The 22,838-nt window shown below is 46.2% G+C and overlaps 1 protein-coding gene across 2 annotated transcripts in view; it reads right to left on the bottom strand.

The window, feature by feature from the left end:
• Positions 1-17,351: 17,351 nt before the first annotated feature.
• LOC135371058 (procollagen-lysine,2-oxoglutarate 5-dioxygenase 1-like) overlaps positions 17,352-22,838 on the bottom strand; it is a 40,836-nt gene continuing 35,349 nt past the window's right edge. For both annotated transcript variants that reach the window (XM_064605033.1, XM_064605034.1), the window contains 7 exons: positions 21,241-21,379; positions 21,063-21,176; positions 20,906-20,974; positions 20,089-20,193; positions 19,851-19,997; positions 19,654-19,782; positions 17,352-19,166 (listed from right to left, as the gene is read on the bottom strand). In XM_064605033.1, the coding sequence (XP_064461103.1) occupies positions 19,011-19,166; positions 19,654-19,782; positions 19,851-19,997; positions 20,089-20,193; positions 20,906-20,974; positions 21,063-21,176; positions 21,241-21,379 (859 nt within the window). In that variant the 3' untranslated portion in view covers positions 17,352-19,010. The remainder of the gene's footprint in view (positions 19,167-19,653; positions 19,783-19,850; positions 19,998-20,088; positions 20,194-20,905; positions 20,975-21,062; positions 21,177-21,240; positions 21,380-22,838) is intronic.

Raw genomic sequence — 22,838 nt, 5'->3', positions numbered from 1 at the left:
GGTTCTCACCACAAATCACGAACCTTTCCCGATGAATTTCAATTAGTTTTAAGCCTTCCGCGTGCAAAAACCGTAATACTGCACGCCCGCTGCACAATGGCTTTCTCAGCGGCGGGCGTCAAGCTATGCCGCGATACTCGCTGTGGTCACGCAGTAAACTTACAATGTTTTTCCGCTTATTTTCTGACTGTGCCTCGTAATTTATTTTGACGCGTCTCACAAGCTCTGGTTCTTAACTATAGTATAATCCAAGAATTCTCCCAGCATCAGACTATATGCAAAGAAAGACATAGAGCGCGTCCTATACAACAACGCTCTTCCACAAAACATCCTTGGCACCATTAAACTCCGTTTGGTTCATTAGAAGAGTACCGCTATTTCTTCCGATAGAACACACTCAGTTGAGGTCCAATGCTCTCAGGCTCATCGAAGCAACCTCGGGACAAAAATTGTTCGTCCCTGCCCCCCATTTCATCCTCCAGTGATCTCCTTCGTCGACGCTGGGAGCGAAGCGGTTGAGGCTTTTATCTCTGCGGCAGAAGACACTCCATGATGGATTCTTCACGGAAAATACACATGACAGCAACGAAAGAAGGGATTTGCGGTACCCCAAGTATGTACACGTCGGCGGGTGTAAATTATTCGTGAGGACACAGATAAATGTCTTTTGGGGAGCGCACTCTAAAGGAGACGTTCCAAAGGAACGATAACGTCTCCGAGACGTTAAGAACGTGGGAAACGTTAATGTCGTCTGCTACATTCCGTAGCAGGCGACAAGGCCCTATGGTGTCGTCTGCTATGTGCGCAGTATGTCGCCACGTTGCACCTCACCACATGCCGACGAATGTTAAACATACACGCCGCGGAACTTCTGCCTCGTGAGCAGTTTTTGCTTTTTCTTGCGCTACAATATTCCGCGCGTTTCTCGTGTGGATGCACTGATAGTTTATTAATGGGTTAGCATTAAAAGACCCGTTTTGAAGACAAAGCCGGCGTCGTAGCGGGGTGACTGTGGTGTCCGTGTTCAGAGCGGCATGTGCCGAAGAAGAGCGAATCAGTCTGCGCTCCAGCTTCAGCTGATTCGCTCTTCTCCGTCACGTGGGAAGCGCGGAGCTCGTCAGCTGAAGCTGGAGCTGGACTGCTGGAGCCGTCGTCAGTTGCGCCTCGTCTCTGGACATGTTCAGACGTGTCTCGTGCGTTCTCCGGCAGTTTCGCGTGCGGCTGAGTTTTTGTCTCATGTCGGGTGGCAGTTTAAACTGCAACGATCTCCAACAGATCCCGGACCTTCTACTAGTCAAAATACTAGTCAAAGTACATAAAAATATAAGAAGTAGAAAAGAAGAAGCAACTAGAAGCAAGACGAACGTCTAATGCTAACGCATTGTCATCGCATTAATTACATTAATCGCCCTCAAATTTTTCTTTTGGGCTAAGCTGTTGAAATCGTCGTACACTGTTAAAACGGGAGGCGTGCGCCTTTTCTGTGACACTTATACAGTTACGGTATAGGTGTTACAAAAAAGTGCGCGCCCGGCGCTTTCCTCAAATCAGGAGTGATAACGTTATCATTCTGTGCAATAGTTGGCCTTCACAGCACAACACGCTGTTGGCCAACCACTACACTCTAAAAACAGAACTTCACCACATAGCACGCTCTTAGCCAATCACCATCCCGAATGATACCGTTCTGCCCCCTGATTGGTTAAAAACTGGAGGTGTACGCCTTTCTAGAACGCTTATGCAGTTCCAAAAAGGGCGTACGCCCCCCACGCTTTCCACAAATCGGAAGTGATAAAAGTATCATTATACGCAATGGCTGGCCTTCACCGTGCTATGTGCTGAATTTCTGTTGTTAGAGTGTAAAAAGAACGGCAACGTTATACCACTCCTGATTTCTGGAAAGCGCGGGGCGTCGCCCCTTTTAATGACATAACTGTATTATTGTCACAAAAAGGCGTACACCTCCCGCTTTCAACAAGTCACGGAAGAGAACGATGTCGTTCGGCATCGTGCTTGGCCGCACTCTAAAAAGAGAGCTTCACTGCATAGCACGTTCCTAGACAACCATAATCTAGAATGACAACGTTCGCTCCCTTGATTTGATGAAAACGAGGGCGTACGCCATTTTTGTGGCCGTTATAAAGTGGCGTATAATGCAACAAAAATGGCGTACGGTCCCCGCTTTCATCAAATCAAGGAAGAGAACATTGTCATTCGGGTTGATGGTTGCATAGGAGCGTGCTATGTGGTGAAGTTCATTTTTTTTAAAGTGTACGAGTGCGCTCTTCGCAGCATTCTTCGTCAAGAGTTCCGAGACTTATCGCAACAAAAACCGTCGTATCCAACTGATCCTGCTTTCTTTTCCTCGCATGCAACTGAAAGCAACCTTCACCGATCTCGTAGGCCATGCGTGTTTGCATTTAATTACCGCTACCAATCGCGTGCGTCTGAGTAAACAGACAAACCCTTAACTCTGCAGTTTACTTGCGTCTCCTCCCACTCCCATAGCAGTGTTTGAATTGCATACGTGTACAGCATTCATTTTACAAGAGGGACTTTCGTTCGGAGCCCGAAAGGATGGTTTTCCTTATCCCCAATACAAAACGCGGCTATTTTTCAGCGGGACAGACGAGACACGAGAACAACGGTACTGAATGCTTTCCGAGCTGGAACCTTGGGATTTACTGTGGGCCGGGCAATCGATGCGTCTTCTGCTGTTGTTTTTCCTTGTTCGCGACTTCCGAAATGCAATACGTAGGAGTTTCCGCCGAGATGAATAGATGTCGAGGATGTCGAAAGAGAAAGTTTACGGTTGTTTCTTCGTCAGATGCAATGTCTACTTGCCCTCCAGCGATCAAACTTAAACTTGGCACAGGGACTCGTTTTCTGTCGCACCTTAGAAGTGCACGGTGCGTTTTTTTTAACCCTTCGGGAGTACTAACTGTTTTGTACACTCGCAGAACAGAACTTAACCGCAGGGGTTATCGCTTCTGATTTGAAGAGCGAGAGAGGGTTGTACGCCCTTTTGTAGCAATTATCCTGTATACAAATTGCTACAAAACGGGGTACGTCCTCCCCGCTCTTCGAATGAGAAGCGGTAACCCGATAATTCTTGGCAATGGTTGGCGGAGGCTATGCGATGACGTTCTGTTCTGAGAGTGTTTGGCACCTGACGTATTGGATATTGATGTACCGCGTCCTACGAGGGGTGTTCAAGTCAAACCGGGACTTTTCATTTTTCGCAAAAGTAAATTCAACTTACAGGCGAGAAATTCGTTTTATTTTTCAGCGTAATCTCCAGCTGCACTGATGCACTTGTCTCAGCGTTTCACGAGGGCTTGGATGCCAGCAGCGTAGAAATCCTTACCGGCGCGTAGCAGCCATGATCGGACCGCATTCTTGACCTCGTCGTCGCAGCTGAAGTGGCGGCCCCCAAGGAACGCCTTCAGTGGCCCGAAGAGATGGAAATCGCTGGGGGCGAGGTCTGGACGGCAAGGGGGACGTGGCAGCAACTCCCAGCCAAGTTCTTGTAAGGTGCGTGTCGTGAGATGCGCGGTATGCGGGCGTGCATTGTCCTGTAGGAGGAGGACTCCTTTGGTGATGAGGTCGCTTTTGCTTCAGCGCCTTATGCACATCCCTGAGAACCTGACAGTAATATGCACTATTGATGGTGGAACCACTGGGCAGAAAATCGACATGAACAACGCCAGCCTTGTCCCAGAAAACCGTGGCCATGACCTTACCCGCAGACGGGGTGCCTCGGAACTTCTTGGAAGCTGGCGAGCCCGGATGCTTCCACTGTTTTGATGCGCGTTTAGACTCAGGAGTGAAATGGTGCACCCACGTTTCATCGCACGTGATGATCCGATCAAGGAACGGTTGTCCTTCAGTGTCGAAACGGTACCTTAGCTCTTGGGAGATTTCCAGTCTTCTCAGCCAGTCAAACACGGAGAGCTGCCTCGGGACCCAACGAGCACTAACTTTCCGAAACTGGAGGTGTTCATGAATGACAGTGTTCAACGTTCCCACAGAAAGGTCCGTCTTTCGAGCCAGTTTGAGACATGTTAGCCGTCGGTCCTTGAGGATCATGCGCTCCACAAGTTGGATGTTCTCATGAACTCTGACACTGGGCTCTGAGCCGCCCCGGCCGGGATCGTCCTGCACTGTTGTACGGCCGTCACGGAACAGTTTGCACCACTCAAACGCTTTGCTGCGGCTAAGTGTATCGTGGCCATACTGAGCCTGAAGTCTTCTGTGAATTTCAGATGACTTTACGCCTTCATTCACGATAAACTTCATGGCAATTCGCTGTTCGATGTGCGCGCTCACCTCGTTGCCGGCCATCTTGTCCAGCACGTGTCTTCTGTTTTGCACAAACTTTGGACCACCACGTGGTGAAGGCGGAGGCCTGTCGCGTGTGAAAATGACAAAAAAGAAGTAGCGCGAGCCATTTGTACACTCAGGAGAAAGTCCCGGTTTGACTTGAACACCCCTCGTATATTCATACCAAACGGAAGGAAACTTTTCTTTTTTTCTTTTTTTGAAGAGTAGCAACCCAAATATTGGCTGACCTCTCTCAACACTTAAAAACAACAACAACAACAACAACAACAAACGGAAGGGTGTTTTGTAAAACGTCGTTCAGCACTGTTCGTCGGACCATCATGTTTTGTAAGACCCTTCTAATATATGAATTCAAGCCCCATTTTAAAGGGTATAGTCTTCGGAAAGCACCCTTTGAACTTGGTATGTTTTATTTAAAACACCGTTTCAGATGGGCCTTTCGCAAACACAAACGACCTTTCCAACCCTGTTGATGATGTGATTCGTGACTTATTGGTTTCAATACTGAGAGAATAGTTCGTGTTTGTCCCCTTTTTCTGTGTCCCTCGTCTCGGGCTTCTTCAGTATGGATTAATGGTTTCAGCCGTGTTAATATACCTTTCAGTTGGGGCTGCGGAATAAAAGTAAAAAGGTGTTTCTTTACTAAAACATCCCCAAGCTTGTAAAAAAAATTACTCGATACTCCATTGCAAGCACGTTTGTGGTCTAAGTTTCTCACCAAACCAGAGGTTATTTTGTTAAACACCCTTCTAAGTGGTGTATTCTGTGCAAAATCTCAATTTCAAATTGCATATTCCGCGGTAAACATCATTTCAAATGACACATTCTATAGAAAACAGCATTTCAGGTGCGTATTTCCCAAAACCATTTTTCAACCCTGTTATTATATACCTTTCAGTTGAGCCTGCGGAATAACAACAACAATAAAAAAAGAAGATGCTTGTTTACAAAAACGCCCCTTTCTACACGCTGAAAGCTGCAAAAGCATTTAAAAGGGTACCCGATTGCACGCTCTGCATTTTCTTGCACTTCTGTGTGCGGTAACTATATGCCGGACCTAAAAGCTCCCCAACAACACCGAATATCCTCTGGACGTACGAATAATGTCCTAACGGATTCGTACATCCAAAGGATATTCGGTGTTGTTGGGGTTTGCACGCGTACACCGGTTCAATGAAGCGATGCGATACGGTGTGGCCACGCTAACCACGCAGACATTTTTTTATTTTATTTTATTTTATTATTATTATTTTTTTTTTAAGTGTACGTTCAAGTACATGACACATATGCTGTTCGTGGTGACGGCATAAAAGTTTAACGAGGAGTTACCGTGCTGCGCTTTCTATGCTCGAATTTCCTCTCTCTTCACTCGTACACAAAAGAATAGTTGCAGCCGTCAAGGATGCACTTTGTCGTCAGTGAATAGGAGGTGGAGGAACAGAAACACGTGACTTTCTGCAATAGCGCCTGGCATTGGAGTTGTCTAAAGAGAGATGCATTTAGCATTGCGGACGACTTTACGATTCGAAAAATCGAAAGCAATAGAAGTGTACTCTAAAGCACGTGCCGGTACTTTCACCGGCTTCATTGAGTTACTGACTTAGCCGCGAAAAGACCTTTTTTTGGATCGGGTCGTGACCTGAATAGCACGACCAGGTGTGCTAATGAGACAGCTGTGTTGACATTCGTGTGATTGAGTTTCGCTGTCGGGGGCTAAAAAGATGGTCAACGGCTTCGAAGCTTCGGTGAATGCAGAAGGCGCAATGTACACACAGACTTTTTTTTTTCTTTTTGTACTTCGGCCGCATTTAGGCCACGTGAAATCTGTTAGAAAAACCTGCGCTGTTCCGTTCCAATAGTCAATTCCTTTACGTGTATCATATAAATGTAAACCCCGTGATAGCGCTATCCAATCCGAGAACGTGCACCAACAGTATGCACTTAAAATGTACACTAATTTATAATTAGTACAAAATTAATGCGACGTGCACGACAGAAGTATGAGTATTAATTAAAAGGGGTATTTATCGAGCGTTACACTAGTTAGTTATAACGCAGGGGCGGCGCAACGCCTGAATTCAGTGGGACCCCAGATCCCAACCGCCTCCTCCTTCCAACCCCCACCGCCACCACCAATTCATGCCCGGGTCCCAAAAATTCGGGATTCAATTCAGAAAAAGGGTTTACGACGTTTTATTCGCATGATGCGCATGAGATAACACTTTGGCGCCTCACCTCCATGGCTATTTTGCGGCCCTTTCACAAATTCAGGGGGTCTACAGTAACCCCTGTACCCCCCCCCCTCCCGCCGCCCCTGATAAAGCGTAAGGGAAACGTAGATTGACGTCGACGTCACGGCGCAAGCTCCGTGTCTTTCAGGATAAAGCAGCGAATTAAATGTCCTCGCAGGACTTTCAAAAGTTGCCGCCCTGGATTGTGACGTTACTCGACAACCTCTGAAAGCGACACCCCTTTTATACCCCATGCAGTGACCAATCGTGTCGCATGCAGAACGCACTCCCCCAAGCAGCAACACACCTTTTTTGTGACATTTACGCAAATAATTGTCACGAAAAAGGCGCACGCCTCCTGTTTTCAACAAATCGGGGGACATGTGGACATGGGGGAACATGCTATGCGGTGAAGATCTGTTTTAGGAGTGCACTCCAGATTTGTGCAAAGCGCGCCTTGTACGCCTTTTTGTGACAATGAACACAGCTACATAAGTGCTATAACAAGGCGTGCGCCTCCCGTTTTGAACCAATCAGGGAGCGGAACGATATCATTCGGTTGGTTCAAAGCGTGCTATGCAGTGAAGTTCTGCTTTTAGAGTGCGTGAGAAACGCACCGCCTGTTCTTGGTGTGAGGGAAGGAGGTCACGCCATGCGCCGGACCGCGCCAACTGCAAATTCACTCCTATATTGGGTTTTCTTTTTTCTTGTTTTTTTTTTTATGATACGTTCAAGACCCTCACTTGAGGGCATTACAGAACGGAGTGAGTATTTACAAAATACATGTGTAAATAGTGGCAACGACACAGACAACATCCCGACAGGAAAACACAACACGGAGGAAAACAAATATTGTTGATGCACAGATTAGCCAGCATTGTATTGCAACTTAGTTTGTTGACGATGTGCTGATGAAAAATAGGAAATCAATGCCTGCTTGAAGTGTGTCATGGAAGTTTGTGAGACAATGGATTGGGGAAGGAAGTTCCACTCTCTTATGGTGCGGGGAGCAAAGGATGTATCATATATTAATGTTCGACAGAGAGGGCGATTTAGTTTGAAGCAATGGTCTAGTCGTGATGAGATTACTGTACTGCAGACGTTAGGAATTCAGGCTGTGATGGACAAAGAAAAAATAACTTGTACAACAAGCACAATCGCGCTACCGCACGTCTGTCTGAAAGGCTAAGAACATTAAGTTCAGATTTCATGCTTGATGTAGATGCGTGATAATCATAGTTAGAGAGTATGAATCTGGATGCACGGTTCTGAACGGCTTCAATGGAATTAGTGAGATATTGTTGGTGCGGATCCCAGATGGACGAAGCGTACTCTAACTTTGGAAGAACAATCGCTAGGTATCATAGCCGTTTTAGGTCGGATGGAGCATGTTTAAAATTACGACGTAAGTATCCAAGAGCTTGATTGGCTGTGGAAATGATGTGGTTTACATGACACGTCCATGAGCTCCACGTCCATGAGCATTGTTCTTGGTGTTGATAGGTGCATTTTATTTTCCGCGCACGGAAATGAACGGACATGTAATCAGTAGAAAGGTAACCCGATAACTGTACTTAATCACATTCTCAGTAAGTATAGTATATAGCTGCTTACAGCACAAAAATCAAACACTGAAGCTTTAAACTTAATGACACAAGCTTTCTTGTAGTACAAGAAAGTTTACGTCATTAAGTAAGCTGAAAGCTTCAGTGTTGGATTTTTGTACTGTTCGTGCCTTCCGTGGACGTTGACGGGATTCGTCATCTTGAGTTTGAGTTTGAATATATACCGGGTGTTTCAGTTAAATCCCCGGGCTAAATAATTCGCGAACGGGTGCACCATTCGACGAACTTTCTTTTTTTACAAGAATCTGTCCGCTATCTGTCCAACCATTAACAACGCCAGGAATTTGGCCAAGAAATAATGCTTGTTTTCGCGTAATTTATAAAATAATTGCGCGGTGCGCAGTATACAGAGTGGCTTCATGGAAGTTTTAAATTGTTCTTGTGCGCAGACTATGGGAGCGAGGGTACGCATTTCGTGGGCGAATGAGTTGTGACGATCTCATTACGCGAAAAATGTCATTCAGACGAATGCCATTAAATATCTCCGTATAGCACGGTACGAATGACAGTAAGACTTAACCCCCTCATTACGTATTCAATCAATCAACTCCCCACCCATCATCCTGAAATAAAGTTGTTGTTGTTGTTATCATGTCACCAACTAATGCTTGTAGAAAACATTGGAGTGTTAACTTCAAGTTTTAGCAACCCTTGATCCGGTTTAAAGTAAACCGGGCCTGAGATGTCACACGCGCAGTATATCAGGTTCGAAGCGCTGTGGAACGGTACTGTATACATCGGCATGGACATACATAAGGCACATTGTGGTAAGGTATATTCATAGCCAAAGCGTACGTAATGTAAATATTGTTATTCATTCACTCATGTCATTATTGTACGTAGCGCCATGAGCCATTATAAAGTTCTTGGGGAAAAATAGCCAAAGTACCCTGGGTTCAAGCCCTGCTCAGAACAGCGAAATTATTTTTTCGATGTTCTTTCGATGGACGCCACGCGACGCCGGACCAGAACAATTTTGAGTTCACGCTCTTCTGTAAGAATATTAACTAGCGACAGATACATCGGATGTACGCAACACTTTCCCTATTAATCATATACTTGCACATGGATTAAGTTATCTTCTGTCATAACATGCAAAAGCATATTTGGACTTCATTCAAATCCGCCCTATGCGCAGGAACGGCACATTTGCCACAAGAGAAAGGACGCCTCGAAAGGGTCTTGCGAAAACAAAAGCATCCTGCTTCAAGACCGTGTCCCGCACGGGACCGCACAGGGAACTCCTGCGACGACGACGACGACAGCTTAATTTGCGCTCACACACGTTTCCCGCTGGGCGAGAACAAAACAGGGCCTCTCGTCTCGATATTACATTCTGCCCGCTGCCACCATGTGGAGTTGGAAGACGTCAGGTGGTCGTAGCATGCTCAAACATGCTAATGCCACGGACCCTATTTACCCGTTCTCCACACATTTACGTCATATATCGGCTGTCCGCTTAGCGCCTACACATGAATTAAGAACGGGCATCGGATAAATGTACGGTGGACGTCGTTTTTCAGTTTGGAATGCCCCTATGTGCTCAGATGAACATTGCAAGGAACAGAGCTGGCGAGGAAATCAATGATTCGTGGCAGGAGAGTTCAATAAATTTATTAAACTATCTAATTAATTTACTACTCATTATAGTTACATTTGCCTCTTCTATTACTTCACCTCTTTGTTTCGTCATCTCCTCAGTTAATCTATAGTGTATTGGGCACTCGTACAATGGGGCAGTCCCGTAAGTCCCCCTTTTTCTTCTTTGTTCTTTTTTTCATGTTCCCGTCGTCATTTTAGTTTTTATACGCGTAAACAGCATTTGAGCGCTCGGCCGAAGTTTTGAGCTGCGCAGCTCTAAAACAGTGTAATACTTGTAAGAGATACCAACACCTGGCAAGCTTCATTTTGTTCGTTCTGCTATTATTCAGCTGTGTTAGTTTTGACTGGAAGGCTGCCATGACCACAAGCCTTAGAAGCGCTTGTAAGTGGTATTACCGCATTCGCCCTGACTTTCGGCATCAGAAGTGATGGTGGTGGTGGTGGTGACGGCATCAGAAGTAATTTTCGTGTATTCACGTTGACAACCAATCACCTCATCAGAACGCGCGGGTGAAAGAACAACGAACACCAATAATAAAGTCATATTAGAATCACGTATTAATCCAAATAATGATGCGTGCGAAAGGAATTACGTATGACCAATTAGGTTCGTTTCCTCCAGCTGTAGTTGCTCTGCCCCGAGGGTGGGCGCTTCGATAACTCAATCGATACGGGTATCCTCTTCCAACCCGATTCCCACAGGCTCTCACAATTATAGTCACTAGTGCGACGGAAACTTCGCTTACTGTAACAGTGCTTTCTCGCGCTCCGTTGAGCAGGTTCGGAGCTCGCGAAAGCCGGACTATATTGGCGTCTCTCGACCGTCCCCCGTAATATATCCGCTGCCTGCAGTACAATAAATGAGTGGGCTTATTCTCTTAACGTGATTTTCTCTGTGCGTGTCCGTGTACTCACACGAGCGACATTCCCTAGAATACTCCAGTGGAAGATGCGAAAAAACGTCATAGCTTTTTACTGTCACGTCCTGCGACGCAGCCATTCCGTAGCAGACGACAGCAAAAGACGCTGTCGTCTGCTAAGTGCCGTCTGATAAGTGTGCGGTACGCCACTCTCGATATTCCAGCACCGTGTGAATGCTCAACAACGTAACACGGGGCGAAACTTCGGCTCCGTGGGCAGGTTTTTTTTTTTTTTTTTGCTTTTTCTTCCACTAGAATCTTCAGTGAGGATATCGCTCGTGTGAATCTGTGAAACTGTGACTATGAGCGGAGTGCAGATGTGGACAGATGGAGAGAGGACAGCAGGAAGGAGTGGGGGACAGCGGGCATTAGTATGCGTCCTGGGCCGACTTCAGGGGGAACTGCGCCGACATTCGTCTGGAAAGCCTTCGGAAAACCCAGGGAAAACCTTAGACAGCACGACCGTGGCTACTACAAACGAGCGGGACGCTAGGCCAAGGCGCTGGTATGTGTGGTATCTTCTTCACTCCTTGAAAACTTGCTGTTGCTACTATTTTATTGAAAGTGCACGTAAGTGGTAAAAGATTTCTCCGCGCGGAGTGGAAGGCGCTGTTACCTTGACAGTATCACCCTCTATTTTCTCCCTCTCAGGGGGCGCGACATGCCAGTGCGGACAGTGTGCCCGAACGCCGGGGGGGGGGGGGGGATATTTCCGAGCGATCGGCCTGCCTTGCCTGGGAGGTATGTTGCTTGGAGGCTTTTTTTTTTTTTTTAAGTGCTCCTCGCATTTTAGATGAACATCACCCAAGCAACGCAGTATCTTTGCCCCATACTGACTGGATTTCGGCAGTACTGGTAGAATAGTGGACCAGTATTTCCAATATCCAGCCAATATTCGGCCAAGATGTTGTGCTGCTTGGGAAGATGCCATGCGGCTTGTGCTGGATGTGCAGTGCTTAGCGTTGTCCAGTGCCAGCGTTGGTGTCTGGATTTGCATTTTCACAAGTACGGCATTTCGAGTTCGGACAAGGCTTTGCGGGTTTTACTCTAAAGTGACAATGATGCACATCGGAGAGTAAAAACAAACTGTATCGGGCTTAACTTTAAATCATGGCTACACATACCCATACACTCTAAAAACGCATGATCGTATACACTCTAGAAACAGAACTTCACTGCATAGCACGCTGCACGCCAACCATTGCCACGAATGATAGGATCGTGCTTTCTGATTTCTGATTCGAATCGAGAGGAAGGCGTTCGCCTTTTTGTGGCAATTACCATATACCCAAATTGCCACAAAAAGGCGTACGCCCCCCCCCCCGTCTCTTCAAATAAGAAGCGATAACTATATCATTCGTGGCAATGGTTGGCGCACAGCGTGCTACGCGGTGAAGTTCTGTTTTTAGAGTGTAGTCAGCAGGCAGGTCCTCACCCATCACCCCCCCCACACACACACACACACACACACGCACGATTTGTTGAGAATGGGGGCGTACGCCCTTTTGTGACACACTCTAAAGACAGAACTTCGCCGCATAGCACGCTGCGCTCCAACCACTGCCGCAAATGATAGGGTTATCGCTTCTGATTCGAAGAGAGAGAGAGAGAGGGGGGGGGGGCATTCGTGTCAATTAAAATGTTTTCCAAATTGTCATAAAAAAGGCGTTCGCCCCCGTCTGCGTTGGAATGAGGAGCGATAACCTTAACATACGCGTAAAATTGTTGGCGCACAGCGTGCTATGCGGTGAAGTTGTGTTTTCAGGGTGTACACCCCACGCTTTCCACATATCAAAAGTGATAACGGGCCCATATGCATAAAAGCTGCTTTCGAGTCTCACACATTCAATCTGAACAGTTTCAATATTTTCAATGTTTCCTGCACGAGCAGCGAGCGCGTGCCATTATGCAAACTGGTTGGCAAACTGGCAATGTTGATGTTGATGAAAAAAATAATAATAAGGAGAGACACTGGCAATGCTTGGTCCTCAGCATATTACGCGGTGAAGTTCGGTTTTAAGAGTGCAGGAAAGAACGGGGACGACTTCGATTTAATTGTACGCCGACTACGAATCTACGACCAACGGCGAGGGAGAACTGAAAAACATGAAACGATCGAGAAGCTATCTCGCCCTATGAGACGCAAAGTAGACGAACCACGTCCTTATCGCCAACAAACTCAATGTTTGCTTACACGATTGCCTCCCATAATTGCATCGACAAATATTGTGCCAGCGATAACACGAAAAAAAAAATGCCGCCTTGTCCCGCAGACTGCTATAGAGAGCACCGTAATATTCCCTATCGTGTCCTCCGCGAGCATGTAAGAAAGAAAGAAAAAAAAATAGTAATAATAATAATAATAATCCACCGCTGCTGAACACCGATATATTCCCTACAGCATCTTGATGGATGACACTGTCGACAGCTATCGGGGCTTAATACTTATGCGACTTTATTAGGTGTGCACCAGCTAGATGATACAACGTTCATTTATGCAAGCATAAAAAAACGGCCGAAGACTCATGAATAATACTGGGAAAGGACGCCCCCGACAGCAGTTCATATAACGCATTATGAGTAAATCAATCTACTCTCAGCATGTCTGTATCGTGTGTCCACTTGTAAGAACAGCTGAAAAAAGGCCCGTTACGAGGAAAACATCCGCTACTTGTGCGGGAACTGAGCGGCAGTCGGCTTCACCGCATGTCTCTCGCGCTGCACAGCAAAGCTCGCTTGTCGCTAAAGTTCACGAGCAGAACAACTAAAGTGATCTGAAGGTTGAACGGCTATGCTGTGTTCTTGTGGCAGCATGCCTGCAGGCAGGTGTCACAAACTGTTTTGTGTTTATGGGGACACCATCATGTTCTAGGCACGATGTCGCTGAATAAACGCTACGGGAAATTATATATATAGATGTCAACGTACTGAAAAAAAAAAAAAATGCATATACGAAAAACCCGTCCTTTTCGTCGTGTACGTTTAAGTTTTAAACGCGAAATCGAACTAGCTAAATCTGCACACGTGCGCTCACTTACAATCAGAGACATTCATCATAAAAGCAGACGACTGCTTCGACAACCGATATATAACCTTTACCTGCTCGGGGCCATAATTCACACGTGTAATTACAGCTCGGAACATGCGCATCTTACATAAAACGCATTAATATCGACATCTCTTGCTATGCACGGCACGGCCCGAGCAAACTTTAGCCTTACGTGCAAGCGCCACAAGGCTGCACGGAATGTTCAAAAGCGGACGCACGCATCCAGGGACAAGAAATCAATAAACCTCATAAAGATTCCAGGGGTAGCTCTCGCCAATTCGAAACGCCAAACAGAGAAGGACAAACACGCCTACCTCTACAGTTGTGAGGTTAATCGGAATTTACGATGCACGTTTTCAGGTAGCGTTCAGCGTCTGGCTTCCCTAATGCCAGTTTCTCCCATCCCGTCGCGCGACTTGTATCTGCGCGCGCGATGAACGCTTACGGTGTTACATGCGCTTACCTCTAGTTCACGACGGCAGTCAAGCTGTCCGTGCCCTTTCAGTGGTAGTTAAGTGTGCGATGCTGTCTTTCAGTGCATTGGTGTGCAGCCGAACGCGGATCACGGCAAGCAGGATGCATCTTCAGCGGAAGAAAATCTGCCGCCGGCCATGACTGGAGAAGGTCGCGGTGCTGCCCGCATGTTGCGCCATCTATGACTGCCGGTGGGAAACGCCTTTCAAGTGCAGTGGGTTGTTGATGTGACAAGAGCCGGGGGCAGGGGAGGGGAAAGGAGGAAGTTTATCAATCTACATTACGTTTCGAAAAATGTAGTACGGATGGCGCGCTTTGCTTTGCAAGATACGGATCCGACGCAGGCGGTCAGCACGAAAAAGGAGAGTGATATGAAAGTTCAGCCATCCTGCCACATGAAGTCTCCGTTGCGGAGGTATGACGCGATATCAAAATACGTAGTAATACGATAAATATATGCGCTCCCCCTGCTTTGTTCTTTTAGCGCGTGTCTTCACGTAGTCTCCAAGATCCCCGAAGAATAAATAGGACGTACACTCAAAACAGAGCTTCAGCTCGTGGCACACTTCCAGTAGGTTCGTGTACCTAAGGAATCGGAGCAGTTCTGCAAGCTACAGACCTATATACCAAGGCTTTTCTCGAGGTGTCGACAATTTGTCTCGTATCTTGGATTCATGACCAGGGGATGCTCTAAGGTGTCCATTATCTACGAGAGTAAATCCCTCCCATCACCTGTAGGCTAGCAGCAGACTCTCGGCATCCAACTTCCTGAAATATGACATCCAGTTGCATACGCGTCCGTCCCCCTACTGATCAGTACCATGGATTCCACAAGAACCGGCGATCCACTGCGCAGACGAATAATGCGGCTGCTAGCGACGTTTGTTGTGTCAGGGCTCACACGATAACAGACGAAGACCCGGGTTCGAATCCCGGTGCTGGCAGTGCTGTCTGGGGTATTCCCTGTGTTTTCCTCAGACGCTGTCAGACAATGTCGGCGCAGCTCCCTTAGAAGTCGGTCCAGGACGCGCATTCCCCACAGCGTTAGTCGCGGTGACGTTGCCCACGTATGTGAGGCCGATAACGGCGAGCACTTTCATTAGCACCACCACCACAGAAAATTCCGAGCGCGTAAGGATGTCCCCCCCCCCCCCCCCGGCCAGCTAAGACAGAGATGTCCATATCCCGGAGAGCAATCTGGTTGGAGGCTCCATTGCTGCCGGCTGGTGGATTATTAGATATTTACTGGAATAATAAACGCGTTACCTGAACACGTCGGTTTGGCCCCTACTCTGCAGACGTTCAACCTGCCTGTTCTTTATTTGTTGCAGATTGGCCTGTCGAAGACTGTTGGTGGAGTATTCCTCCATGAGGAACTCCGTCTGTTCGGCTGTCTCCCGTCCATAGAAAGACGCACAAACACATATCGGAAGAGATCCGTGCGTATAAGCAGGGGTCACAATTCGAAGTGCACCAACGATTCTCTAATAAGTTTATCCTCTATAGTAGCTATGTCCACCTACGGTATGCACGCCCTCTGTGCCCTTAAAGGTAAACTGCAGCACATAGCGCAGTGTGCGACCTGTGCTGGCGTTACTGAAGAAACCATGTACAGCATGCCTACGACAGCGCACTACCATCGTGGCATAGGACAGTTACTCTTCAGTTGATGACAACATAGCTCGATGCCTCGATGAGGGACGAGGAAGGACAGCATTTTTCGCCTCCGGGGGAATACGTGAGAAATTGCATCCCCCCCTTCCCCACCTCTTGCAGTCCCCGTTGCAAAATAAAGTACTGTAAATAAATGTTATCTGACTACAAAATGCACCGTCGCGCGCGGGAAACTGCCAACAGCGAAATTAGACTGACCTGGACGTGAAAATTCAAACATCGAACTAACCTAATAATAAACTAACCAGCGTGCTGTTCCGTCGTGTACGCCCGCGCCGCTAAGCTTAACGGTCGCTAAAATGTGGCTTTCATTCGATAAAACGACTTGGGCGGACATCGAAGACCCGTGGATTGAAAAAGTGATGTCGTGTTTTCAAACACAGCATATCATCTTAAGAAGGAATCGAACGTTCTCCTTGATTTTCCTTGTTTCGAGATCGCAACCGGGAATATAGAGGTCCACCCGTGGCAATTGCCACTGGTCGAAGTCTTCTTTTTCTGACTATAGACCTCTACCCGAGAAACGTCATTATGACGTTGGTAGACAGACTGAAACCGAAACTAATCGTCAGGGGAGGGTTGAGTTCCACGAATGGGTGCTTGTTCGCTGACTCCTATTGAAAGAAAAGTAGGACCGAAGATCGCATAATCCGTAATCCCCTCAAGACCGTGGCTTTCGGGCGCAACCTTGTTCGCCCCTAGCTTCGAGCGTAGTTCAACTCTACCAAATTGGTGGCGCTGTCGAACACTATGACGTCATTTGCTTACAAACAGGAAGAGGTCTCACTGCAAAGTCTTATAGTCTATGGCATTAAGTCTATACAGTGAACCCTCGTTATTATGACCATGGTCGTTCCCAAATATTTTCATCATAATGCGAAATTGTCATCTTAACGGGGGGGATTCGCAGAGGTTTCACTGCATTGTTCCCCAGGAGTATGGTCGTAAAGCGCGTATGTCAGGTTATCGGGGGTCATATATTAACGAGGGTTCACTGTAGTTTAAAAATGTAATGCCTATCCAAAAGGCACCACATTCTTCTTGCCCAATTGACCTCTCCCTGTTTGTAAAGAAATGACGTCATAGTGTTTGACAGCGCCACCAATTTGGTAGAGTTGAACTACGCTCGAAGCACGTGGCTCGAAGCTAGAGGCGAACAAGGGCGCGCCCGAAAGCCACGGTCTTGAGGGGATTACGATGGTCCCTGAAAGAGACGCGACCTTCGGTCCCACTTTTCTTTCAACAGGAGGCAGCGAACAAGTGGCCATTCGTGGAACCCAGCCCACCCCTTCCGATCTCTTTCGGTTTCAGTCTGTCTACCAACGTCATGATGACGTTTCTCTGGTAGAGGTCTATTGTAAGCATACCACTTTACCACACCACACGTACCCTGCTGCAGACGCCACATCGTGAAGAGGGTCCCGAACACAAACATTGTATAAAAAGTTTTATTGCTGTTGGCCCGTTACTACCTACTAGGGCGCCATAAAGAACGGGCATAAATGCATCAAGGAAAAGTTCACCGATAACAAACCGAATGCACAGCATACAACATCATAACAGCGTAGCGTGGTCAAAAGGCGGGGATGGGGACATTCCCTCTGTGACTGCAGCTTTTAATATGAGGCACTGCCAGGTCGTCGTATTGCATAGCCTGGTGGCTCCATCACAGAAATGAAAGCAGCGTTAGAACATATTAAGGAGAAGCCAGAAAGCAATTAGTGGTGGCAGAGCATGAAATTTTTGGCACGTCATTTTTGCAGGTTTTTTAGAGTAATTCGTTTCAGAGACATCTTTACACTGAAGCCCATAGACAAGCGCCTGACCATGTTTTGTCACACAAGCGGTGTCAAGGGCGGTATTTGTTGCAGGTCGACTGCCGTGCAAGATTTACTGCTGCAGCCATTGCATGGAGAACACAAATCGCACCCGTCTCCTGCGACATATTCCATTACCACACCACAGCATCCCACACCACATTACAGCATAACACAAACACTGGTCTGGCAACCTAGGGAGAAGTAGCCAAGATGGCTGCCAAGTAGTAGCCAAGAAGCTTGGCTGTGGCCACGGGCTATGGCTACTTATCCCAGGTTGCCAGACCAGGGTATACATGTTACGCTGCAATGCGGTTCATAAAGGTGGAATTTTTCACATCTACCTTCCACTGTTGCGGGACCATGCCGTGCTAATGTGCCATAGTTCAAACAACATCAAAATGCCTGGCATTTGCTGAACCCACCTTCACATTTTGTTGGAGTGAGAACGACCAGCTAGGACAAGGGTGTACACAAAAACATGTGCAATACTTAAACAGATATGCACATTCAAACGTTATTTCAAAAAAATGACTCGAGTATCAGGTGCTACTGTACCGTGACTAGAATTTGTGCACGCATAAGTGTTAAAAATGAGACTGGTTAGCATAACATTTAAACTAGGTACTGAAACTACCCAAAATTAAGCATTCACCTAGCTGTTGCAATGTGACACTTAAGGAAGCTCCTGTTACTCATAAAATGAAAGCAAGTATGGCAACTCCAAAGCTGGGCAGGAAAATAACTCGTAGAAAACAAGGACAAACAAAGTAGCTTTAAGCGCAGCACAGCAATGAATGACGTGAGGGATATTCAGCTTTCATTCTAAAAAAGGCGCTCCTGAAAATGACCAACCTCCATGCACTCACATTAAGGCATGTGCCAAAGCACAGGAAATACAGTGGCCCATCTTGCAACAGTCCATGTACTCCGCATCTACGAGTACGGTGGGCTGAACATGAACACTAAACTCTAAAAACAGGATGGACACACATATTAAAAAAACTAGCTGCCTTCTTTGACACACAATAGCACTTGGTATAAAAATATGGTCTTTTGCAAGTTACTAGTTCCCAGTGGTTCGCATGCGGTTGTCGATACCAAGCGAAACCACAGGACACCCCTTCTCCAAGGAGGATATTCTGTAGAGTGCAATATAGTGGTGTCTGTGCCACCCCCCATGGTATTACACCCTCTTATCTCGCAACACCTTAGAGAAGGTGGGCGCGAGTGCTGCACTGTGATCACTCTAACCAGGGCATCTACCATTCCACTCAAGGGTCTACAAAAGAGACCATTATGTACCTCGTCCCTTTTGTGACAACCAACCCCTCATGGTAATGCGTCAGTCTTCCTGGGTGCATCAGCGACCACCCTCGCTTGAGGTCGACGACGCTACAGTTGTAACGAATGAAATTGCATCCGCCACCCTGCAAGCATGATTAACAGATTACCATCCTGTCTGGCCTGTAAAATGTCCTTATGCACTCAGGACTGCTTATCTATATGAGAAGTCGCTTGGATAATGCTTGGATAACGCTCAGAAATGCGAACTGTTCTCCTCCCATAGTAACTCTTTTTTCTTTTCCTTCTCTCCACGTGCCATTAGACAATAGAATTGTTTACCATCATCCATCACCTCAGTTGTAAATCATCCATCATTTAAAACTGCTCTCCGCTCTTTTTTCCCTGTGTAGTTTCAGCAATCCATGTTACTCTTATTATGAAACTATGTACTCTTATGTGATATCGTATTACTTTTTCCTGTGTTAACGCATTTCCTTTTCTTTTTTTTGCTGTTCTGTTATCTGTTTCATTTCATCTATGCTTTCTCCATGTAATGCCGCAAGGCCCTTGGGGCACCACAACAAATATATCTATCCAGACCACTATCGAACTAGTGTTATAATACCCTACCTCATAATCAATTCCAGGTCTATTTAAGGCAATGTTGATGGTGTACGTAGAAGAGTCGTGATGCGGACGGAGGAATGACTGCTCGTTGGGATGGTAACGGACGACAAAGTTCATGATTGCTTTTGGAGGCTGCAATAGTAACATACCAGAGCCTCGTGTTATTGCGGTGCTTCAAACTGGAGTCCTCCCATACTTACGTCATGAAAGTACCCAATGAAAATCTTTTCCTGAACAGGACGTATGTATTCGCGCAGGAAGTACAGCCAATGTTGTTCTAGCCCAACCTGGTTCATGTGAATGTCCCTCGTTGGCACGTTCTCGTAGCCTCCGGCGAGACGTTCGTCCTGCGATGGTTTGCAGGGGAAGAACATGTGAGAATGCACAGGTACTATTTCTTGTTCTTTCGTTAGAGCACTTACATAAAAAGATCCTTACCTCATTGTTGCCCGAAGACCACTGCCCAAAGTTCTCCATTATGCCTATTAAGTGTTCGCAGAATATCTCTGTCCCAACAGGAAACCAGTAGACATCGGGGCATGGCTGAAAAGATGCACACGTGCGTAAGACATAGACGAGGGATGTGTAATAAACAGTAGCGCCAATGTTCAAGACACTATCCCCCCGCTCCCAACCCATTAGCCCACACCACATCTGTGTACGTTTGTATACGCACATGTGTACCGTAGCAGTGTATGAGACAATTGAACAGTCACTCAAACGCAAAACCGCAGGCGCAGGCAAAAAGTCACGCCTTCTTCGGCCTATTGAAGTATCTATGATATGTACAGTGCTGGACAAAAGTTTACGGAACACATTCCAGACCAATCCTTCCTCAGAGTGACATGCTAGCAGCAAATAAGACCGTACAGACTTACAGACATGTGTCTAGGTTACCCGGTCTCCTGTTACACCAAAAGTCTGTATGGTAGCATTTGCCGGTATCGTGTCACTCTCAGGAAGGAATGCGCCGGAGCATTTTCCGTAAACTTCTGTCCAGCACTGTACCTTTAAGTAGTGCACACATGTTGAAACAATTATTTCTATTATGAAGTGAATTTTGGTTGATTTCATACTGGTTAACTCTGTTGGCTTAGATAATTTCAGTGTGGACTCCAGAACGGACACAAGAGAAGCTGACATTCAGCGATCAGTTATTGCTTTTTGTGCAGTCAACTGTTAGCCATGATCAACACTGAGCTCAAAAACATCCAGCACTGAACTGAAGCATAGAGAAAAATAGAGAAACCAGTACCATATCGATCTTAGTGGTTGGGCGCAGCACATTGAAGTAGTCCTTGTGTATGTAGCGGTCCTCCCAATCCTAGTGTCAATTAAGAATGAAGCCGTGAGACGTGCTTTCCACCGACGAACATGACATTATTAGGATCACGAGACTGTCTAGAACGTACTCTCTGATTGGAGTAGATCTCGTAGAAATCCGGGTGCTTCCTGGAGATGTCAAAGGTGTCTGCATTCACAAGGTGGCCGTAGCTCTCCGTGTTAGAGACATGGATGAAGATGCCCTGCAAAAGAAAAAAATGCTGCAGTAAATAACAGCAGAAGCGCTAACGCGCAAGACACGTTTACCTTTGAACGAAGGTTCTTGCAAAACGCCATATCTGGATCAAGAAGTCCACTTATGTAAGAAGGGAACTTTTCTTTTGACTTCAACAGGGTCGCATTGATTAGATATGCTGTGCTGATGAACGGGACATTCCAGAGGCCCCTAATAAGATAGATGTGAATCCTTGTCAGCTATTTGCTCGACCATCGTCTACAAAAATCAATCATTTCTTCACACACAATTTTGTGTGGCGAACCAGAAAGGTTAACCTCATTCACTGAACCAAGCACCCGGCATTTGCCTGTATTACTTCAATGGAGCGCACGACGACACACTAAGGAAAAGAAACACTGGCGAAAAGCAAACATGTGTTCAACATTCATTCAGGGTGCTACACACCAGACACCTACCATTTGCTTAATGAATACATGCCAAGTACACTACTATCTTTTGCTACGACGTTTTTCGCATCTTCCGCCGGAGTACTCTGGGGAATGGAGCTCGCGTGAATACGCACACGTACAAAAAAAAAAAAAAAAAAAAAACACGTTTAATTCGACGCAAAAGCTGCTAGAGCGTCGGCTACGACGGTGAAAAGTCAATGTTCACAGAAAAGTCATATTCGTACGAGAAGGACCGACTGGTGATGTTTATCAACGCGAGAAATTTTTACATGAAAAATAAAAGAAGAAGAAAACACTCGTATCTACATTCCAACACGCACGGAATCTTATCTATAAGGCACCCAATGAAAGATTAAAGTAAGGGAGATAGTATTTCGTTCCCTGCTTCCCAATTTCCGCTTCGCTTTTATCTCTTCCCATCTGGCCCGCAGAGGCACAAACAATGGTGGCAGAAAGCCTGAGTCGAGAGAAGAAAATTGGGAGCATCCCGAGACTATAAAAATAATAAGCTAACAAATAAAGCAAAAGCGCAGACGCCTTTGTACAAACAGAAGGCATTCCATATACACTATCCATGCACGCACACAGAAGAAAAAAAAGAAAAGAATCTATCGGCGCAGACGGATTCCATCGCTCTTCATTTGGGACACGAACTGCCGGGAGGAAAGCTTAGCTTTGGTCCGTGGCAATTGTTCCACGTCGAATGTACGTGTGCCGTTCCGATATTTTTCTCTCCAATACATCACAAGGGTGAATCAACAAAAATAAATACTATTTTCCGCGGGCGCAAAAAAAAAGCGTCACGTTTACAGAGAACGAACCCTTCAGTTGCTGAGACGAATACTTTAGGAGTTATGAGCGAAGAAGTTAAAGAAAGAATAAAACAGAAAAAGAAACAAGGATTAATTTCGTATCATAAAATTAACTTTTCTCAGAGACTCGCCGTGAAAATTTAAATTCCTTCATCCAACAACCTTTCATTCGCGTTTATTTGCTTCTTTCTCTTTCCTTTTTCATTTTCTGAGCCCTTTCAGAATGAGAACGCATTACCAACAACCATAAAGGAACTGTTTTAGTGAGTTTGCTTAATCATTCCTATTGGTTCCCAAGAGCGATTGTTTGATTATGTGAGGTATAAAAAATATGGAGATGTGCGATATGGAAGAGCGATATCTCAACTATCAGACGACTTCCCGTTGTTTACGTTATTAGTACAC

Source organism: Ornithodoros turicata, chromosome 10 (genome assembly GCF_037126465.1).
Source record: "Ornithodoros turicata isolate Travis chromosome 10, ASM3712646v1, whole genome shotgun sequence".
NCBI classification, from domain to species: Eukaryota; Metazoa; Arthropoda; class Arachnida; order Ixodida; family Argasidae; genus Ornithodoros; species Ornithodoros turicata.
Note: the sequence above shows the minus strand (reverse complement) of the source record. Positions and strands in the feature narration are given on the sequence as shown.